The 21844-nt window shown below is 35.8% G+C and overlaps 1 protein-coding gene across 10 annotated transcripts in view; it reads right to left on the reverse strand.

Moving 5' to 3' along the window:
• The window catches only part of Mast2 (microtubule associated serine/threonine kinase 2), a 181613-nt gene that overhangs the window by 130510 nt on the left and 29259 nt on the right, over positions 1-21844 (reverse strand). For all 10 annotated transcript variants that reach the window (XM_046468728.2, XM_046468719.2, XM_046468724.2 and 7 more), the window contains exon 3: positions 19834-19976. In XM_046468728.2, coding sequence (XP_046324684.1) covers positions 19834-19976 — 143 coding nt within the window. The remainder of the gene's footprint in view (positions 1-19833; positions 19977-21844) is intronic.

Genomic DNA, 21844 nt, shown 5'->3' on the forward strand with positions numbered 1-21844 from the left:
TAGTGCTATCAAAGAGGCCAAGAAAAAAGTGTGGTCAGGAAGTGTTGACCGGCAACAAATGCTGCCTGGAGGCCCATCACTGAAGAATGTCGCTTGAATTTACTGGCCTGGAAGTCACCAGTACCCTTTTAAGAGCAGCTTTAGAGGTGGATGGGTGGTATGAGCAGAAGTCCAGGGGCAATGGGTTGCAGAATGAATGGATGAGGAAATAAAGATTGTGAATCCAAAGAACTCTTCAGCTTCCATGTAACTCTTTCCTGCCCTTTACAGTGAAACTTCTCCAAAAAGTTATTCTTCAAAAAAAGGGAAGGAATTCAGAGCATGAACAGAGAGATAAGAGGAAAAATATTTCTAAGAAAACACAGGCACAAATTACAAAATATTTGTAACTTTAGTAGTAAAGAAGCTTCCAAATCATAGCTGTTGTTTTCTGTGAGATAAGAAGGAAATCAGTAGAGAACAAGGGTACTGAAAATTGAAAAGAGGAAAGAAAACTGGAAAGATAAGGCAGGGAACTAGAAAATACATTAATGGAGAAGTAGAATTCATGAACAGAGGTGCAAAATGACTGAAAGTATTCATTGTAATTTTATAGGGCCACCAATCTGCTTCACTAAACCACAGTGATGCAAAGGAAAAAGTTTTATCACATGGATTTGCTAGACAGGTTAACAAAAAATGCAGTAAAAGCTTATGACACTGACTAAAAAGTAAAAGTTAACAGATCATGGAATCTAAGTTTAAAAAGGAGGAAAGCAAAAATTAAAGGATGGGAAAAAGAAGAAGGATCTAACAGAGAAGACTAATAAGCTGAGAACTGGTATATTTTAAGGATAATTAAAGGAGGAAACAGAAACTGTCAGGTTGTAATGAGGAGGCTAACTATAGAGTTACAATTTTAAGTAAGAACATGTCAAAGGAATGACAAGGCATAGAACTTAAATGGACTAGAAATGATCATGAGTTCCAACAACTGTGCCAGGATGTTGGAAGGATCCTTGTGGTTGCTAAAGATAAAGATAATAAAGCTACTAGCAGGAGGCAGAAGGAATGGCAAGATATATGCTTTATGACAGAATCTCACATAAAACAGGTGGAATAATTAGGAGGTTAGCAGATATAACAGCCAGAAAGAGAAGGTTTTAGACATAAGAACTTATAATTATTCTAATGGGCCAGTGAATTTTGCTTCAAATAAATCTGATTTATGTGTGGATGTGCTAATTTATCTGAAATCCCCTATTTTATAAACTAAATAAATTAGGACCCAGGAAGGAAAAGTAACCTGCTCAGTGTATTAGAAACTTGAACCCATGTTGTTTGAGTCATTTTTTTCACTACTGTGATCAAAAGACCTGTCAAGAACAATTAGAAGGCTGGGGTTATGACTCTGGTAGATCACTCGCCTAGCACATGTGAGGCACCACATAAAGATAAATAAATAAAGGTATTATGTCCATCTGCAACTGAAAAAATATTTTAAAACAATTAGAGGAGGAAAAGTTTATTTGGGGGCTCACAGTTTTAGAGGATTTAGTCCACAGAAGGCCAATTTGCTTCTTTGGGGCCCTAGGTGAGGCAGAACGTGGTCGAAGAGTGGTGAAGGAAAGCAGCTCAGGACATGGTACCAGGAAGCAGAGAATTCCACTCAATAAGGATAAAATATATACCCTAAAGACACACTCCCAATGACCTACCTACTCCAGCTACACCCAACATGCCAACAGTTGCCACCCAGTTAATCCCTCAGGGGATTAATGCACTGATTAGGTTAACTCTCATAACCCAAACATTTCATCTCTCAACTTTCTTGCATTGTCTCATGCATGAGCTTTTTCAGGAAACCTAAATATATAAACCACAACACATGCTTTTTATTAAAACATGCAGCTTTAACTAAATACAACAGATAGAGCACAATTTCCTATCCAAAATGGATGAGTAAGCCAGCATTTTCATCAATTTTCTACTACCACATTATTTTAGTATTGAGAGGACTATTTGGCAAGAACTAGATTAAAACTTAGAACATATGCATAAGTTAAATAAATTCTCAGAATAGTTTGCATTTACACACTTCTCTACATATTTTCCTTCTATGTGTCAAAAAAAATCATGAATAAAATGTCTTATAAGTAACCTTATACAGAAAGTCCTAAGGATCTTTACATAGTAAACAAGCCGAGGTAAGCACAATGAGAAGGTTAATTTCTGTTATAAAATCTAAATCTTGAGGCAGTCAGTCTTGGGGAGATTTTCCTAGGCCTGTCACAGTCTAGGATGGCATGTGCCCAGCCCAAAGAATAGAACCTAGATCTTCTCAACAAAGATTCTTTTCTGTTTGTTGCTTAAATAGAGACTCAATCAGTCAAGTAAAATTTCTCCCAAATAGAAGGCCTTTTTATACAGAACAAACATGCTCCTCAGGGTAAAAAGACAATGATTTTCCTGATAACCCACAGAAACCATTTCCTATAATTTGCACGGGCTTATAGTTAAGATTCGTTACACAATTGCGTAGGAAATCACTATATTTTAACAGTAATCCTACTTTCATCGCTTACTCCACAAATTAAATATCCTTGAGGTACCAGATGCTATTTGGGGTTCTAGAGATACAACTGTTAAAGAGATACAAGGGGGAAAAAAGCCGGGCTGGGTGGGACCTGAAATCCCAGCGATTACAACTTTGAGGTCAGCCTCAGCAACTTGGGAAGAACCTTACCAATTTAGTAAGACCCTGTGTCTCAATATTTTTTAAAAAAAGAACTGAAGTTGTAGCTCAGTGGTAAAGCACTGTTGGATGCAATACCCAATACTAAATGAATAAGAGAACAAAAATTTGATGGAGACTTTTCATGAAAATTTTATATATATTGATTTAAAAGCTATGTTAATCCTAAGACAAAATTAATACCTGAAAAAGGGTACTAATTCTCTTGCTAAAGTATTATCTAAGGGCTGGAGTTGTAGCTCAGTGGTAGAATGCTTGCCTAGCATGTGTGAGGCACTGGGTTTGATCCTCAGCACCACATAAAAATAAGTAAATAAAATAAAGGTATTGTGTCCATCTAAAACTAAAAACATTTTTTTAAAGTAGTAGCTAAAATAAATAATCTAAGTTTATTCCCTGTACATGATGTGTATCTCCTCCCCAGCCCAGTCCACTGCTCCCATGACATACACATTGATGCACACTCACATAAAGAACTAGGTGGAAAGGCTAACTTTCCCCCACTACTATACAGAATGTTGTTCCAGGACTGATTTTGCTCTGCACCTCCTCAATATAACTATTCATTTATTTTACTCTATTCTAACATTTAGAATTCTCTTAACTTAAAATCAGTAAGATAATAATATATTTTCAAAAGAAAGAACATATCTTTTACATACAGAAGCAAAACAAATCAAACCAAATTACATGTAATGCTCAAATAATTAAGGATTTTGCTAATAAAACATGAATCTAGAGCAGTACAATTCAAAGGAGAGAAGAAAACCAACAAAAATGTTTGATGTCAAAAATCACATGTGCAATTGCACATGCAACTACAATGGCCTCACTTTTATTGATTCACTTTGAGTTACAGTATACCTCATCAGAAAAGGTTTTCCCAAGACTTCTTACAGAAGCAACCACATATTGGTTCCATTTAGTCATTTCAATATTTGTTCAACAAACATTAATTGGAGTTTCCTGTGTACCAGGCTATGTATACTCAGAACTGTCTCCTCTTCAAGAATTTCACCTCCTCAAGGAAGAAAACATAAGGAAGTGAAAAAGGTAGAAATCTATCAAAACATACACAAGACATTTATATTGAAAATTATAACATGCTAATAAAAATTTAAAATAAATTGAGAGACATACTGTACTCATGAGTAAAATGCCACTCTCTCAAAACGTACTGTGATATTGTGATTTATAATAAGAAATACCTATTTTGATCTTCATCGCAGTTCATGACCTGCTCCTATTCCCTTGGAATAAATGTCCTGAGTGATAAGAATGTCTTTTGTTGTAATGAGGTGATTCTTTCTGGGCTCTTGGAGGGGGCTGGGTACCAGAAAGCCCAAGCTAAGATCAGAAGCTTACAAATTTCTATCCCCATTTTCCAGGATAGGGAGAGGGGCTAGAGACTGTGTTGATTATCAATCATGCCTTCATGACTGAAACTTCCATAAAAATCCATGTCAGGATGCTGAACACACAACAATGCCTAGAGGGAAGTGTGCCCAGAAAAGGCACGAAAGCTCCACAGTCATTCCCACATCTCATCCTATGTGCCTCTTTATCAGTTGCAGTATCCTTTATAATAAACTGGTAAATGTGTTTTCCTGAGTTCTGTGAGCCATCCTACCAAATTTCCCACCCAAGGAGGGGGTCATGGGAATCCCTGATATAGCCAGTGGGTCACAAACACAGGTAAAACAACCTGGTGCTTGAGATTGGCATCTGAAGTAGGGAAATCCTGAACTGGACCTTAACCTGTGGGATCTGATGCTAACTCTAGGTAGCTAATGTCAGAGTTGAGTTAAATTTTAAGACACTCAGCTGGTGTCCAATCCTGGAGAGTTGGTTGGAGTATTAAGAAAAGCCCCACAAATCTGTATCAGAACTGTTCTGTGTTGTGGTGAGTGTGAGAGTAAGAAAAGCAGTTTTGTTTTTCCTATTACACATACATATAGGTTTAATGCAATTTATATCAAAAAATCAAAGGGATTTTTTGTAGATTTAAACAGCTTATGACTAAAATTTATATGGAAAGGGAAAGAAACTAGAAGAGCAAAACAATTTGGAAATAAAGAATCATTATACCTAATGGAAATAAAGAGTAAAGAATTACTGTACCTCATGGTAGGACTTATAATATCGTATAGTAATCAAGACAGTGTAGTACTGGCAGAAGGATAGTTCCTTAGGTCAATGGAACAGAAAAGAGAAACCAGAAATAGACCACCACCATATATGTTCAATTGATTTTTAACAAAAATGCTAAATAGTTCAGTGCAGGAAGGATAGACTTTTCAATAAATTATTCTAGAACAATGGCACATCTACAGGCTAAATAAGTCTTGACCTATACCTCATACCATATTCTTAATTCAAAATGGATCATGGATTTAAAAGAAATATATTAAGCTATAATTTTTTAAGAAAACATAGGAAATAGGGATAGATGAAGAGTTCTTAGAGATGACAACAAAAGCACAATCCAAAAGAGAAAAAAATTGATAAACTGAACTTAATCAAAATTAAAGATTTTTGCTCTGGAAAAGACTCAGTTAAAAAGAATTTAAAAATCAAAGAAGAGACTGGGAAAAGATATTTGCAAACTACATATCCAACAAAGAATTTAGAATATATGCAGAATTCTTAAAACTGTAATAGTTTTCTTTTTTTAAAATCCAATTCATCAGCATGTTGGTAGATAAACAGATGGTGGCACAGCCATACAATGGAATACCACAAAACAAAGTAGAAAGAAGGAACTGTGGATACATGCAATAATTTGTGTGTGGGTTTTTTGTTGCAGTTTGCTTGTGGGTTTTTTGATGCTAGGGGTTGAACCAACAGCCTCACCCATGCTAAACACTAAGCTACACCCCCAGCAACATATGCAATAATTTGGGTAGATCTCAAAAGCACTGTGCTTAGCTTAAAAAGATAATTTCAAAAGGCTATACACTATACAGTTCCATTTATGTAATATTAACACGGAAAAGGAAAACAGATTAATGGTTGCAAGGGGACAAGGACAGAGGTGAATGCAAGTACACAAGTGTAACATAAGGGTCTTCTTTAATCATAATGGAACAGTTCTGTACGTTGATTGTAGTGGTAGTCAGTTCACAAACCTACACATGGAGTCAAGTTATATAAACTACATACACCCACACACAAACACACAAACACAAAGACATATAAAATGCAAAAAATCGCACCAGTGATGGACACCTGTAATCACAGCAGCTCAGGGAGCTGAGACAGGAGGATCAGGAATTTAAAGCCAGCCTCAGCAAAAGCAAGGTACTAAGCAACTCAGTGAGATCCTGTTTCTAAATAAATACAAAATAGGGCTGGAGATGTGGCTCAGTGGTTAAATGCCCCTGAGTCCAATCCCTGGTAACCACCCCCACTCCCCCACCCCACCCCCACGCACCGCCAAAAAAAAGCAAAAAAGCTTGGTAATCCATTTTAAGTGCTATATAATTATCAACTTCCAAGTTTTACTACTATAGCATATAAGATAACACATTGGAGAAAACTGGGTAAAGGGTTCACAGAACATTCAGTACTATTTCTGTAACTTTCTGTGAGTCTATAATTATTTCAAAATAAAAAGTTAAATAAATAAGCTTAAATTCTTACATTTTCATTTTACCCTCTCCCCATAAATGCACTTTCCTTTACATCTAAGAGACACTTTTTTCTTGGGAGTTTTCTGCCCCTTTTGAAAATTAATCCATTAATTCTGTTTGCCAGGAGCAAACTCAGTCCCCTGGCTCAGGTAATTCATTTCAAGTCGGGCTGAAAATTAAGAGGTCAAATGGAAAAAGGGAAGTGAGATAAAACTACAAAAATTACTGCCATTTTTTTTAAATCTAGGCAATATTTATAAGCAATCATAGAATGAAAAAATCAATAACACATTTCATTTACAATATAAATTTTATGCCATCAAATCAGAAAAAAGTCTCAAGCACAAATAAAAGCAGAAAAATTGTTTTGTACTTTCCTTTAAAAATAGGTTTCATCTTCCCCATTGTTTATTTTAAAGGATAAAACTAAAATCTTATTAAAGAACAAATAGGGCAAGCCTATAATCCCAGACTGGAGGTATAGCTCAGTGGTAGAGCACCCCTCGGCTCAATCCCCAGTAAATGAAAGACATACACACTCACATTTCAATAGACATATCCAAAAAGACAAAGGAAGGGGCTGGGAGTGTGGCAGAGTGCTTACCTAGCATGTATGAGGCACTGGGTTTGATCCTCAGCACCATATAAAAATAAATAAAATAAAGGCATTCTGCCCATCTACAACTACAAGAAATTAAAAAAAAAAAAGACAAAGGAGGGCCTTTAATTCAAACACTGACATAAAGAATTCAAAACTTTTATAGAAACTCAAAATCCTATCATTAAATTCTAATTCCTACCAATCTTCCTTGTCTTAAAGGAAGACATCTTAAAATAAGTTGCACTGTAAAAACTACTAAAGTGATTAAATGCAAAATCAAAGCTAGAGCCCTGGTGTGATTCCATCCTGCAAGTCTCTTCTCTAGAGCAGCAGCCTATTCATCACGTCAATAGACTTAAAAGCAAGCATCATATGATCATCTCAATAGATGCAAAAAAAGTACTTGACAAAATTACAGCACCCCTTCATGTTCAAAACACTAGAAAAACTAGGGATAGTGGGAACATACCTCAATATTATAAAAGCTATATATGCTAACCCCAAGGCCAACATCACTCTAAGTGGAGAAAAATTGAAAGCATTCCTGCAAAAACTGGAACAAGACAGGGATGCCCTCTTTCACCACTTTTATTCAACATGGTCCTTGAAACTCTAGCCAGAGAAATTAGAAGAAAGAAATTAAAGGGAGGGCTGGGGATGTGGCTCAAGCGGTAGCGCGCTGGCCTGGCATGCGTGCGGCCCGGGTTCGATCCTCAGCACCACATACAAACAAAGATGTTCTGTCCGCTGAAAAACTGAAAAATAAATATTAAAAAATTCTCTCTCTCTCTCTCTCTCTCTTTAAAAAAAAAAAAGAAATTAAAGGGAAACGAATAGGAAAAGAAGAACTCAAACTATTACTATTTGCCAACGACATAATTCTATATTTAGAAAGCCCAAAAATCTCCACCAAAAACTTCTAGAACTAATAAATGAATTCAGCAAAGTAGCAGAGGCTAGGGTTGTAGTTCAACAGTAGAGCGCTCGCCTTGTACATGCGAGATGCTGGGTTCGATCCTCAGCACCACATAAAAGTAAATAAGTGAAATGGAGGTATTGTGTCCAACTACAACTAAAAAATAAATATTAAAAAAAATCAACACACTTGGGTTGTAGCTCAGTGGTAGAGCACTTGCCTACAATGTGTGAGGCACTGGGTTCAATTCTCAGCACTACACATAAATAAATAATAATAAAGGCCCATTGACAACTAAAAAAACATTTTTAATTAAAAAAAATCAACACTCATAAATCAAGCACATTGCTATACATCATTGACAAATCCACTGCAAGAGAAATTAGGAAAACTACCCCATTCACAATAGCTTCAAAAAAAAACAAAAAAAAACTTGGGCATCAATCTAACAAAAGAAGTGAAAGACCTCTACAACGAAAACTACAGAACACTAAAGAAAGAAATTGAAGAAGACCTTAGAAGATAGAAAGACCTCTCAAGCTTTTGGATAGGCAGAATTAATATCACCAAAGTGGCCATACGACCAAAAGCGCTATACAAATTTAATGTGATTCTTATTAAAAGTCCAATGATGTTGTTCATAAAAAAGGTAGTCATGACATTCATTTGGAAAAATAAGAGACCCAGAATAGCCAAAGCAATCCTCAGCAAGAGGAGTAAAACAGGACGCATCACAATATAAAACCTAAACTATACTATAGAGCTATAGTAACAAAACCAGCATGGTATTGGCACCAAAACAGACATGAAGACCTGTGCTACAGAATAGAAGACATGAAGGCAAACCCACATAAATATGGTTATATCAGACTAGACAAAGGTGCCAAAAACATTCATTAGAGAAAAGATAGTCTAATTCAACATATGGTGCTGGCAAAAATGGAAATCCATATGTAACAAAATGAAATTAAACCCCTATCTCTCACCCTACACAAAACTCAACTCAAAGTGGTTCAAAGACTTAAGCACTAGAACAGAGACCCCATGCCTAACAGAAGAAAAAGTAGACCCAAATATTCACCATGTTGGCCTAGGACCTGACTTCCTTAACAAGACTCCTAAAGCACAAGAAGTAAAATCAAGAATCAGTAAATGGGACAGATTCAAATTAAAAAGCTCCTTCTCAGCAAAGGAAACAATCAAAATGTGAAGAGAGAGCCTACAGAATGGAAGAAAATCTTTGCCATCTGTATATCAGATAGAACATTAATCTCCAGGATATATAAAGAATTCAAAAACCAAAAAACAAACTACCCAATCAATAAATGAACTAAGGAACTGAACAGACACTTCACAGAAGAAGAAATATGATCACTCAACAAATATATGAAAAAATGTTCAATATCATTAGCAATTAGAGAAATGCAAATTATTTACATTCACATCCACGTTTTTGGTGCTGAAGGGAAAACAGCACAGGCCCTTTAATATAATGCAGGTAATAGACTGCCACCATAAGCTGATAATAAAAAACCAGATTCCTTCAAAGTCAGAAAAACTAGATCGGATGCCCATCAATTTCTTTAATAGGCACACTATAGCAATTTACAATTGCATTCATAACCAGGAACCTAAAATGAAGTACAGAAAACACAATAAAATGTCTCATAAAAAGTTTTGTTGTCAGAGATATTTTTAATACAGTTCTAAAGTCACTGTACAGAGGACATGGACTATGATTTCATACTGAAAAACCAAGTTACCAAACATACATATTCATTTTATTTATACTAAAATATATTTCAAACACTGTGATTCTTTGAAAGTATTAACTTTAATCTTTTCATTGCCATTTTTAGCTATAATTACATCAATGCTAACTCAGAATGATATATTTATTTCTCTGAAAATTTACTAGTGTTTGTCACCACATGAAGCTCTAAATTCCATAAAGACAAGACTCATGTCTATATTTTTTACCTTTCCATAATCAGTGCCACTCATAAAAGCTAGTAAGAAATATTAACATTTACTAAAGGATCAATTCTCAATACCCTTTGAGAACAATTACATTTGTTTCAACACAAATCTTTCTATTCTTAATTAATTCTCTAAGCATTTTTATTTAAAGCAAAGCAGCAAACATCTTTTTTATCCCATTTAATACTGGCAGTCTATGGAAAAATTATAATCACAAGAGATTATATATATATATATATATATATATATATATATATATATATATATATATATATTTAAAGCAACTTTTCTGTTGAAAGGACTACCTGGTTTCTTTAAGCAATATAAAATATTCCACAAATTGATTATGCTGCTTGAAAGATTAGCAAAATCCCTAACTAACTAATCATATTGAGAGACACAGTAATGGAATAGTTACTGAAGATAAGCAGTTTTTCTCACTTCCCCTACAGCATGTTTTGCTTCCCACTATTTACTACACATCTATCTCCCTTCCTCCTGAAAGCCTACAATTGTGCTAAGCACAAACCCATATTTTATTATTCTGTGTACTTGCAGCACCTAGTACAGAAACTGCCAGAAAAAAAAAAAAAAAGCAGTCCAAAAGGATCTATTAAAAAAGACATGTTCTCTATGCTAACAGAGATAACCACCTAACAAAAGAGGGGTTCCCACAGGTTGTCCTTAGTATTAAATCTTTCCATGTTCTCCCTCAAATGAACTCATCATCCACATTCATATTTTCAACTACCATTTTCATACTGATGAATATTGACACTTGAATCTATATCTCTAGCACAAATTTCCTGAGCTCTATACACAATTGTTTACTAGACAATCATTCAATCCTTAAGTCTATTCTGACTCCCATATTCTTATCTTTTGGTTAATGGATTCACTCTCTGATCTCTATTAATTCCTTGTAATTAAAAGCATAACCTATAGAGGTTTCTAGGAAGAGTATAATTATTAGATAATTAATTCCAGAAAGTAATCTAGAATATGTTGCATACATAAGTCAATTAAGAAAAGGGGTCAGAATTAAAGTAAATTAAATAGAGATGAGACAACTGAAGAGGAAAACAAAAAAAAAGTGTACAGAGAGTAAAGAATATGGGCAAAGACCCTCATTCAGTAAAAAAAAAAAAAAAACTTTCTCTAAACAATATACAGTGATCTATACACACACACACACACACACACACACACACCTTGTTTATTTATCATTATCTGCCCTCTACCCTTTGACTCTGGTTATCATCACCTTTCTTTGTCAGGCGTGATGGCACACACCTGTAATCCCAAATACTCATGAGATCAAGGCAAGAGAATCCCAAATTCAAGGTCAGTCTGAGAAATTTATCAAGACTCTGCCTTAAATTTTTATAAAACAGGGCTGGGAATATAGCAAAACGAAAAAGGGCTTGCCTAGCATGTATGATATCCTGGGTTTGATCCCTAGTATCCTCCCCACCAATTTTTTAAAACCCAGTTCAAGCATTATCATTAAGTTTTTAATACCCCCCCCACATTCACAACTTATCTACACTTTTTTGTGACCATAATATGCCTCATATAGTTATCATATAGCAACTAGTAGTTCTCTATAATTAAGGACAGTGTCTTATACATCTTATTTTCTCCCACATTCAAAACAATCCCTGGCAACCCAATGAAAACCTGAAATATGTTTGCTAAATGAATAAATAAAACCCCAATATCATGTGGATACATTTTTTTTACTAGTTAAACCAGACACAATTTAGGAAAGAATTCTACAGCCTAGAGATACCATGACCCTAATTTAAACACAAACCTAGTATTATCCTCAAAAGTATAATTTTTCTGATGTCATCTCTGTTTTATCCTCTCACCCAAAGAACTGAGACTATCATTGTTTGATTTACTTCTAACTTTACAACACCATAGCAAGATTAATTCCCAAGTCCCACAATAGATGTAAATACCTCAATGTAAGCAGTTTAGGATGAAAATTTACAAATTAGTTTCAAATGGATCACAGATCTAAATTGACTGCATAGGTTCAATTTAACCTATTAGAGCTGCATTGTTATTAAGCTATTTATTACATATACATTCCACATGTTAAATACTGACAGAATATCTTAAATCAAAAGTCTTCCCATAATTCTCTCATTCAACAATAACAAATTGTGGTTACTAAACATACAAACCTACATGTATGCACACATAAACCCACATACCAGAGTATATGCTGCAAATTATGTCATTTTATGGGTTAGAAACAATGTTGCAAGTATGGGAAGTAAGATGAACAATCTAAAACAGTTTTGTTTTGTTTTTTGTTTTTTTTTTTTTTTTGAGTACCTAAACTGTTAAATATATTCACAAACATAAAATATCAATCAGGAAAACTTGAGGAGAAAAAAAGGGAAAACAGAAGAGGATTTATTAAGCATGGGCAAAGTATAGGAGAAAATAAATAAGGTAGCTTAAGAGATATGTATCCTAATTTTCTTTTGTATTGCCTACAGTCTCAGCATTATACTTTTAACATAGTGGACACATAAATAACATTAACTGAACAAAAATAATAAAAACAAGATGAAAATAAGACAAAATGCAAGGAGTTAACAGACCAAGAAAATAAAAGTCCTGATCTTTTTATCTCCTTTATGTGTCATAAAGCACACAAGGAGGTCATGGTAGAAGCACTGTCATCCTAATAGGACAAGGCAAACAATGCCATTCCCTAAGTAATTATCGGCAGAGAAAAAGATGGATCAGGTGCTATGAACTGACTTAAAGTAATTATCATAAAATAATCCGCAATCTCCATCATTAATGTAAATCTGGGAAGATGACCCTTAACCACTCTACAAGCCTTGCAAAGACTCCCTGTGTCGGAGATCTCCAAGACCATCCCCTAGGTTCAGTGATTCTCTAGGAGTAAATACAGGACTCTGCAAATAGTCATATTCATAAGTAAGATTTATTCCAGTGAAAGGATACAAATCAAAATCAGCAAATAAAGTATTCTGGAGGAAATCAGGTATAAGACTGTAAGAATTCTCTCCTAGTAAAGTCACACAGAGCACATTTAATTCCTCCAGCAACAAATTCTGACAACACACATAAAATACTGTCTACCAGGAAAGTTCACCAGAGACTGAGTGCTCCAAGCATGCATTGGAGCTAGTCACATGGCCCCTCTGCCTTCAAAATTTCAGAGTGCCAAAAGGAAAGCAAGTGCTTAGCATAAATTACATGGTTTGTGTAGTCTAGGCACAGTGAATCACTGTTCCTTGCCATTCAAGGAAGAGTTTTATCAGTGTAGGAAACTGTTTACTACAAAAGTTCCAAAGGACTGGGGATGTAGTTCAGTGATAGGGTGCTTGCCTAGTATGTACCACACTTGAGCTCACTAAATAAATAAATAAGAGCTCAAGTTCCCAGACATCACCTAAGAGCCAACCTTGCAGAAAGGCCTGCTAAGATTTACAATCTCAGATCTGCTATATTAACTATTTTCTGCAACTACTATTTAACATTCCTCTTTTTATAATGGTCTCCACTCTCTAAAATCAGTCTTGTTCCCGATACAGTCTATAGACAAGACAGATTCCAAAAATGGGGAAATGACAATACACTCAATATGGCTGAGAAATATAGAAGAATGTATGCAAAAGAACCTAGGTCTAATATCTAGTAAAAATTAGTTCTCTATCACAATTCAAATATCTGCTTACATGACAAAACATACTAATGGCACTGCTTTTCAATCTTTGCCTAGCACTGTTGAACACACAGACACAGGCTGGAGTTATAGCTCAGTGATAGAGTACTTGCCTGGCATATGTGAGGCACTGGGTTCAATTCTCAACACTACATAAAAAGAAATAAAGGTCCATCAACAACCAAAAAAAAATATTTTCACACACACACACACACGCATGGCATTACATGACAATAAAGGCCCAATCAAAAGGTCTGGTGACCAAGGCCTGTAATCCCAGAGGCTTGGGAGGCTAAGGCAGGAGAATCATAAGCTCAAAGCTTAGCAAGGCCCTAAGCAACTTAGTGAGACCTTGTCTCAAAAAAAAAAGAAAAAAAATTTAAAGGGTGGGGGATGTGGCTCAGTGGTAAAGAACCTCTGTGTTCAATCCCTGGTATAAAAAAGCCAGTACTGGTACTTTCTGTAGAAGATTAAAAACAAAACCCACTGGTTTAACTTCTTTTAAATATATTTTTTAAAATTTATTTAGTTATAGATGGACACAATATACCTTTATTTTATTTATTTATTTTCATGTGGTGCTGAGGCTCAAACCCAGTGCCTCACACACACTAGGTAAGCACTATACCACTGAGCCACAACCCCAACCCTGGTTTAACTTTTAACTGATAACTTAATATCATTCTCTTTGACACATGACACTTTTGGGAAAACTTTCATAAACATTTTCCCATGTATTATAAGCATCAACAAATTCAATAAGATATCTTTATAATCCCAATTGTTATGGTACATTAAGATCTTTAAGGTAGAGAGCACTCCTTCAATGATAAGGAGAAATATAAGATAAAAATCAAGATTTTATTACTTAAGGCCCTGAGGGGTACATGGCACAACTGGAAGACACACACACACACACACACACACACAATCAGAAAATGGAGTGGCAGATCCCCAGGCTAACTTATTCGGGTCCAGGAAGTTATCCAAACAGATTTTCCTTGGGGAGTTTTAACTAGTGAGTTTAAATCAAGCAGACATAAGTTCCAATAGGTCACACTGTGACTGACAGGGAATCACATCAGCCTATCTGCACAGCCCCTGCACCTAGTGGTTACCAGGAGGTGGTTGCATAAGACAGAAGTCTGGACTGACAACACCAAGGAACTGGGAGGGGATACAGAACTGGAAATTCGGTTAAGGGTGACTGAGCATTGCTTCCAATTAAAATTTAAAAAAAAAAAAAAAATCAATATATATTTGAGATGGATGCTGAGGAAACAAAAAATTATAAGAATTCATTACACTATGGTATGAACATAGCCCCCAAAATGGGTTAATGCCACTATAAAAAGGGCTTGTAGGGCTGGGGTTGTAGCTCAATTGTAGAGCGCTTGCCTCGCATGCGTGAGGCCCTGGGTTCAGTCTCCAGCACCACATAAAAATAAACAAATAAAAATGAAGATATTGTGTTCATCTACAACAAAAAAAAAAGGGCTTGTAGGAGTGGGTACACTCTCTTGCCCTTCCACCTTCCACCATCTGTGGATGTAGCAAGGAAGCCTTCACCACATGCCAATACCTTGATCTGGGACTTCCCTGACTCCAGAACTGTGAGAAATAAATTTCTACTTTTTACAAACTACCCAATCAGGTATTCTATTATAGCAACACAAAATGAACTAAGATATCCATTAGACAACCAATTCATCTTTAATGTTTTTAAATTTTAATTTTCCTTAGACAATATAGAGGTCTTTATATTAGGATGATATACCTTAAATTCTTTATAAATCATCACAGAAGAGATAAAAAATGTTTAACAATCCTAGGTAAAATTCAGCTCCAAATTTGTTCAGGTAAAATAATGGTTATTTTAGTATTTGATAAAGGATGCCTGAGCGGAAGTTGTTGCTCAGTGGAAGAGTGCCTGCCTGGCATGCACAAAGCCCTGGGGTTGAAACCTGATATTGCCAGAAAAAAGGGAGAGGATGTTTTTGAAAAACTCTAGACTGTTAATACCCAAATCTCATTAAATCTCCCAATTTCTCTTTTAAAACCTCTTATGAAACATTATTCATATACCCTGGAATTGACACTAGGTGGCATTAGAAACATATTCCTCTTAACAAAAAGAATAACCAAGGGGCTGGGGTTGTGGCTCACTGGTAGAATGCTCGCCTAGTAAGCGTGAGGCACTGGGTTTGATCCTCAGCACCACATAAAATAAATAAATAAAATAAACGTTAAAAAAATAACTTATGAGTCAACAAAGAAACCATAATAAAACTTTAAATAAATAAACTCTGTGTGTGTGTGTTTGTGTGTTGCTGAGGATCAAACTTAGGGCCTCATGCACTTAGCAGGCACTCTACCACTGAGCTATACCCTCAGCTCTAAATTACTTTTTTAAAGAGTATCTACATCAGATGACATGTTAGTCAGCCTTTCACTGATGTGACCAAATACCTGACAAGAACAACTTAGAGGAGGAAAAGTTATTTTAGTTTGAGAAGTCTCAGTCAATGGTCAACCAACTCCATTGCTCTGGGCCTGAAGTGAGACAGAGCATCACAGCAGAATGGCATGGTAGAAGAAAGCTACTCAATTGCAGCCAAGAAAGAAAGAATGGAAGAAGACAGAAGGACAAGATAAAATCCCTGGGGCTAGGGTTGTAACTTATAAATTAGGCAGTAAGATGAAAATAATAATAATTAATAATTAAATTGGGCTGGGGATGTGGCTCAAGCAGTAGCGTGCTCGCCTGGCATGCGTGTGGCCCGGGTTCGATCCTCAGCACCACATACAAATAAAGATGTTGTGTCTGCCAAAAACTAAAAAAAAAGAAATATTAAAAAATTCTCTCTCTCTCTAAAAAAAAAAAAAAAAAAAGATAATAATAATTAAATATACTGTGTAGTAAAACTGCCATCACTGTTTTTGAATTTGGGAGCTATTATTGAGTAAAACAAGAGTAACTTGAAGCAAGCACTACAACACCAGAACAGCTGATCTGATAACTAACATGGTTACTAAGAGACTAACAGGCAGGGAACATGTACAGCTGAACAAAGATGTTTCAGGCAAGACAGAGCAGGATAGTATAAGACTTCATCAAGCTACTCGAAATAGTACGTAATTGAAAACTTATGAACTGCTTATTTCTGGAATTTCCCTATTTTTGCACTACTATTGACCTCAGATAACTTAAACCCTGAAAAGCCAAAGTACAGCTAAGGAGAGACTACTGTAAATCCATAAAATGGAATCTTATTCGGTCATAAAGAGGAATAAATTATTGGTATGTGCTATAATACAGAAAAACTTTAAAAACATGATAAATGAAAAAAGTCACTAGCAACTCAGGAGGCTGAGGCAGAAGGATTATAAGTTTGCAGCCAGTCTCAGCAACTTAGAGAGGAGGCCCTACACAACTTAGTGAGACCCTATCTCAAAAAAAAAAAAAAAAAGGATGGGAATGTGGCTTAGCGGTTAAGTGTCCCTGGGTTCAATCTTCAATAACAAAAGTTGGACACAAAAGGTGGGACTTATTATATGACTTCACTTATATGAATACAGAATAGGTAAATCCCTAGAATCAGAAAGCAGATTGGTGGTTGCCATCGTTGGGATAAGGGTGGCATAAGGAATGACTGTTTAATGGGTAGACAGTTTTCTTCTAGAGTAGTGAAATATTTTAGAACTTTAGGTAGATGGTAGCTGCAAACATTGTGAATGTACTAAATGCTATTAAATGTACTCTCTAAAATGATTGATTTTATTTTATATGAATCTCACCTTCTGACATTACCACATATATATTGTGGTTTTTGTCCAGGTTTACCAACCTCACAACTCACATAGCCCTGTTATTTCTTAAATAACTAAAATAATAAAGTCAAAATATTTGGCTTTGTGTCCTTAGTTCCTAAAGTAGCTTCAGAACAGCTTCCCAGAGTGATAAAGATGAAAACAGTCTTTTTGTTATAAAGTTGGAATACTTTTAAGCCTTCTTTCATCAAAACTTTTAAGTCCTTCTTTCATCAATTCTTTTTTACCCTCCTCCCTAAAGCTATACATAGAAACTAGAATTTCTCTTCCCCAAGGCAGGACACAGAAACAAAAAATACTCTATACCCAACCCACCCTCACCCCCCACACCTTTCTATCTTGGAACTGGCCATAAAGAAATTCTCTGACCTATCTTTTCTGATAGTGCAAGACCCCCATTTCAAAAGGAATCTAGCCTCATACCTAAAAAGGAATGCTACACAGAGAGGCCAAGAAGATTCTAAACAGACTAGCCTTGCTTGTGGGTTTTCTCCTCTCAGCCTATTAGCATTAGTAATACATTTTGTGTTCAATCACATTTCTAAACAGTTGTCTATGCTTGAGTCATGCATATATAATGAAAATCTCTATGAAAAACCAAAGTACAGGGTTTACAGTGTACCTGGACAGCTAAGCACATGCAAGCGTGGCTTAAAGGAAGGGGAATTCATCCACATGCCAGGAGGATGGCACGCACCAACTCACAGGAGAGGAAGCTCCTACACTCAGTACTCTTCCAGACATCATGTAGTTTCTCATCTATTTATTTGTATCCTTTAAAATGTGTTTATAATTCAATACAACAATTGTCTATGTAACATTTACATTGTATAAGTAATCTAGAAATGATTTAAAGTATATGGAGGCTATACATAAATTATATGTAAATACTGTGCCACTATGTATAAGAAACTTGAGAATCTGCAGATTTTGAAATCTGAGAGATTCCTGGAACAAACTCTCCACAAATACTAAGGACTACTGTACTTACTTCACTTGGCCTAGGCTAGGACTCCACCAACCTTAGTCTAGGAATCCCTTCTATGACACATGACCTCAAAATCAAACACTCTCCTTTAAGTTGGTGGCAGTAGTTCTAAAAGGGGTGTTGTAGAATTAGGTATAATATTTTTAAGGAAAATGTAGATGCCTAGAACTACCCTTAGACTTTATGAGGGTGCACATCCCATATATATTTTTTTTAAGTTCCAAAGGCTAAATAAGAAGGGGTGGGGCTTTTATAGACATGTGGGGACCAGGTTGGGAAACCTGAATATGGCTTTTATATTAGATACTTTTATTAAATTAACGTTAAACTTTCTGGATCTAATAATATATTACAGTAATTTAGGAGACTGTCCTTGATCTTAGAAAAAAATACTTAAGGATACAGTATAATATTGTCCTTGGCTTGCTTTGAAATGTCTCAGGAAAAAATTAAATATACATACAGATAAAACAAATATGGCTAAATGTTTACAAACTGATCCAGGCAAAGGCTTATATGGATGTTCACTGTACCATTTATTCAATTTTTCTGTAAGTTTGAAATTTTAAAAATAAAAATTTGGGGAAAGGAGAAGTGCCATAAGTAATCCTGGTTCTCTCTACAGCCTAAGAATCCCAAACTTCAGGTAATATTAGGAAATCCCTTAATCAAAAATTCAGCTCTCTTCTTGCTATACAAAGAATTCCTCCCCCATCCCCTCTTCCAGGATGAACAAATGGGTAAAACTTTCTATTTCATGGAAGACAAAAGGCTGATAATTCTAAAGTATAGATTAAATTACATTTTAATGGGAGCAAGTTTGCTATTGTACCTTGAAAATTATTATTATACCTATTCTAAATGTCAGAGGGAAGGGTATGAGACTGGCAGAAAATTCATGGGTGCCTTAGGTAGCCAGGCAGAACCACTGAAGGTAAAATGGTATGACTTACAAGGACAGGCAGAAAACAGCATGCCCAGACTATCATACATGCCCTGCTTATCACATAAAATCCAGGTGAAGAAAAGTCTCATTCTTTCATCTAATGTATATTTAAGTAGCCACTGTATTTCAAAGATGTTCCCTATCATGTATTAAATATGTATACCACAGAGTTGTATAGAAAAGCAACACAATGTCACAAAATTTAGAATCATTTCTATTAAAAAAAAAAAAAAGTTCTTTCCCAGGAAATGTATTCATTAACATTACAACCATACTGAATCTTTTCCTTGATGCTCACTAATTAGTACCTGTGACAGTGACAGCCTGAGAGAGTCAACAGAATATATTCAATGAAAATTCTAATCTTGTTCTATACTTCACTTTGAGAAATTACCTAAATCCTAAAAACGAGAATAATATGTAGCAATGACAAATGAGGCTCAAGGGTTTGTTCCCAAAAAAAGCCAACATCCTTACTATCACTTACCAAGCCAGCAGTAAGAGAAGGGGCAGACTGTCCAAGGGACTGATTTCTCATTCGAACCAGGTTTGATGCTTCTCCTGAAGATTGCCAAGTCACCTGTCCCACGCTGCTGTGTACACTGCTGGACAAAGGGAGCAGCTGCTTACCTTCAAACCAAGGGTCAAAAAATATATATGTAATTATTTATTGATTAAATAAATGAAAAAACACAGATGCAATGATGTCAAGTGGATAAAATCATATTAATACAAAGTAAAGTCTTCCTTACCCATTTTATAATCTATAGTGCATTAAAATGTCCAAATGTCTTGGTGGTAGTGAGAATTCCAAGTAGGACACTGAAATGAACTGACTGTTTTCAGTAATATTCAATACCATGCCAACCTCCTACCTTGATATATACCTAACCATCAGTATGGGAGTTTTCCAATCTCTTCCAATCTACTTGGTTTCTCACTAACTCAGTGCAACATGAGTGATACAGACAAATTTTCCTAAATAAGTCTAGCCTTGGGATTCAAAAGAGAAACACTGCTAGAGAGCAGAAGACTCACTTAGAAGACTCCATGTGCTCAATCCAATTTACTGACTGCCTTAATCTCACTGAAAATTACATGAAAGTCACCTGTAAAGACTGTTTTAAAAAAAAAGACTAAGTGTCTAGAACCTCAGGAACTTGCCAGCTAACTTGCCACTTTCACCCTTTCTTCACAACATTCTTCGCACTGCTGCTAGTGGTCTAACCAAAATAAATGTAGTGGTATCATTTCCTTCCCTAAAAACTTCTGTTGGCTCTCTACTATTTAAAGAATTAAGCCAAAGAATTAATTATTTAAAGAATTAACATCATAAAAAAAAAACCCATAGATCAAGATTTCTTCCTGGCCTCATCTCCTTCCACTCTTTTTCACACCCATTCACTCATTCAGCTTCAACATTATGCCCAGTACTTTCAATTGGTTTAATTTTAACCACCTAATTCACTTAAATCTTCCTGTGCCAGCAAAATCCTAGTTATTTACTGTTGAGAGCCACAGCCGAAGGGGCCCCAGCAAACTTCCAGCTGCCAGCAAACTTCCAGCTGCCGGCTGATGATTGGCTCACAGCGGCCCCAGCAACATCTAGCTGATTGGCTCCTCTGCGGTGATGCTCATTGGGCTGTTTCCCTGCCCTTTCAGACCACGGACCTGCTCATTGGGGGACTTTTTTGGCTCTGCCCACGTGACCCAGCCAATCGGCCTCAAGAGCAGGAGGATTGTGGGAGGTGGAGAGAAGCTTGTGTGGGAGGTGGAGAGAAGCTTGTGTGGGAGAGAGAGGCTTGTGGAAAGCTGGTGGTGGCAGTTGAGGCTCTGAGGGTTTTTCCTGAGAGGCTGTTTTGTTTGGCGTGTGTGGTTCTAAAAATAAAGTTAGTTTCTTTTGACAAGTGGCTCCTGATTGTGCCCAGCCAGACTGCGGCAATTTACAGTTTTCTTGTTTTTGCTACAAACAAAATATGAGATAACTCATTTGTCAGCAATTTGGCAAAAACTAAACAAAAACAACTAAGATGCAGGAGAAAGACTAAGAACTTCACTTTGTCATGATACATGTTTTTTTTTCCTTGTTTTTTTTTTAATATTTTATTTTTTAGTTTTCGATGGACACAACATCTTTATTTGTATGTGGTGCTGAGGATCAAACCCCGCGCTGCGAGCATGCCAGGCAAGCGCGCTACCGCTTGAGCCACATCCCCAGCCCTGATACATGTTTTTATACTCAAATTTTTTTAAAAAATGAGTCTGTTTTACTTTTTTTTTTTTACTTTTTTTTAGATGCTGATGAACCTTTATTTTATTCATTTATTTATATATGGTGCTGAGAATTGAACCCAGTGCCTCACACATGCTACGCAAGTGATCTACCACTTAGCCACAAGCCCAGCCCTGTTTTACTTTTTAATCAAAAAAATGTGATACATTTTTTAAAAATCTAGTTATCTTTCAAGTCTCCTTTCAAATGTACCCTTTACTGGGAA

This window comes from Marmota monax, unplaced genomic scaffold (assembly GCF_021218885.2).
Source record: "Marmota monax isolate L192 unplaced genomic scaffold, Marmota_monax_Labrador192_F-V1.1 WCK01_AAM20220418_F8-fsc00008, whole genome shotgun sequence".
NCBI lineage: Eukaryota > Metazoa > Chordata > Mammalia > Rodentia > Sciuridae > Marmota > Marmota monax.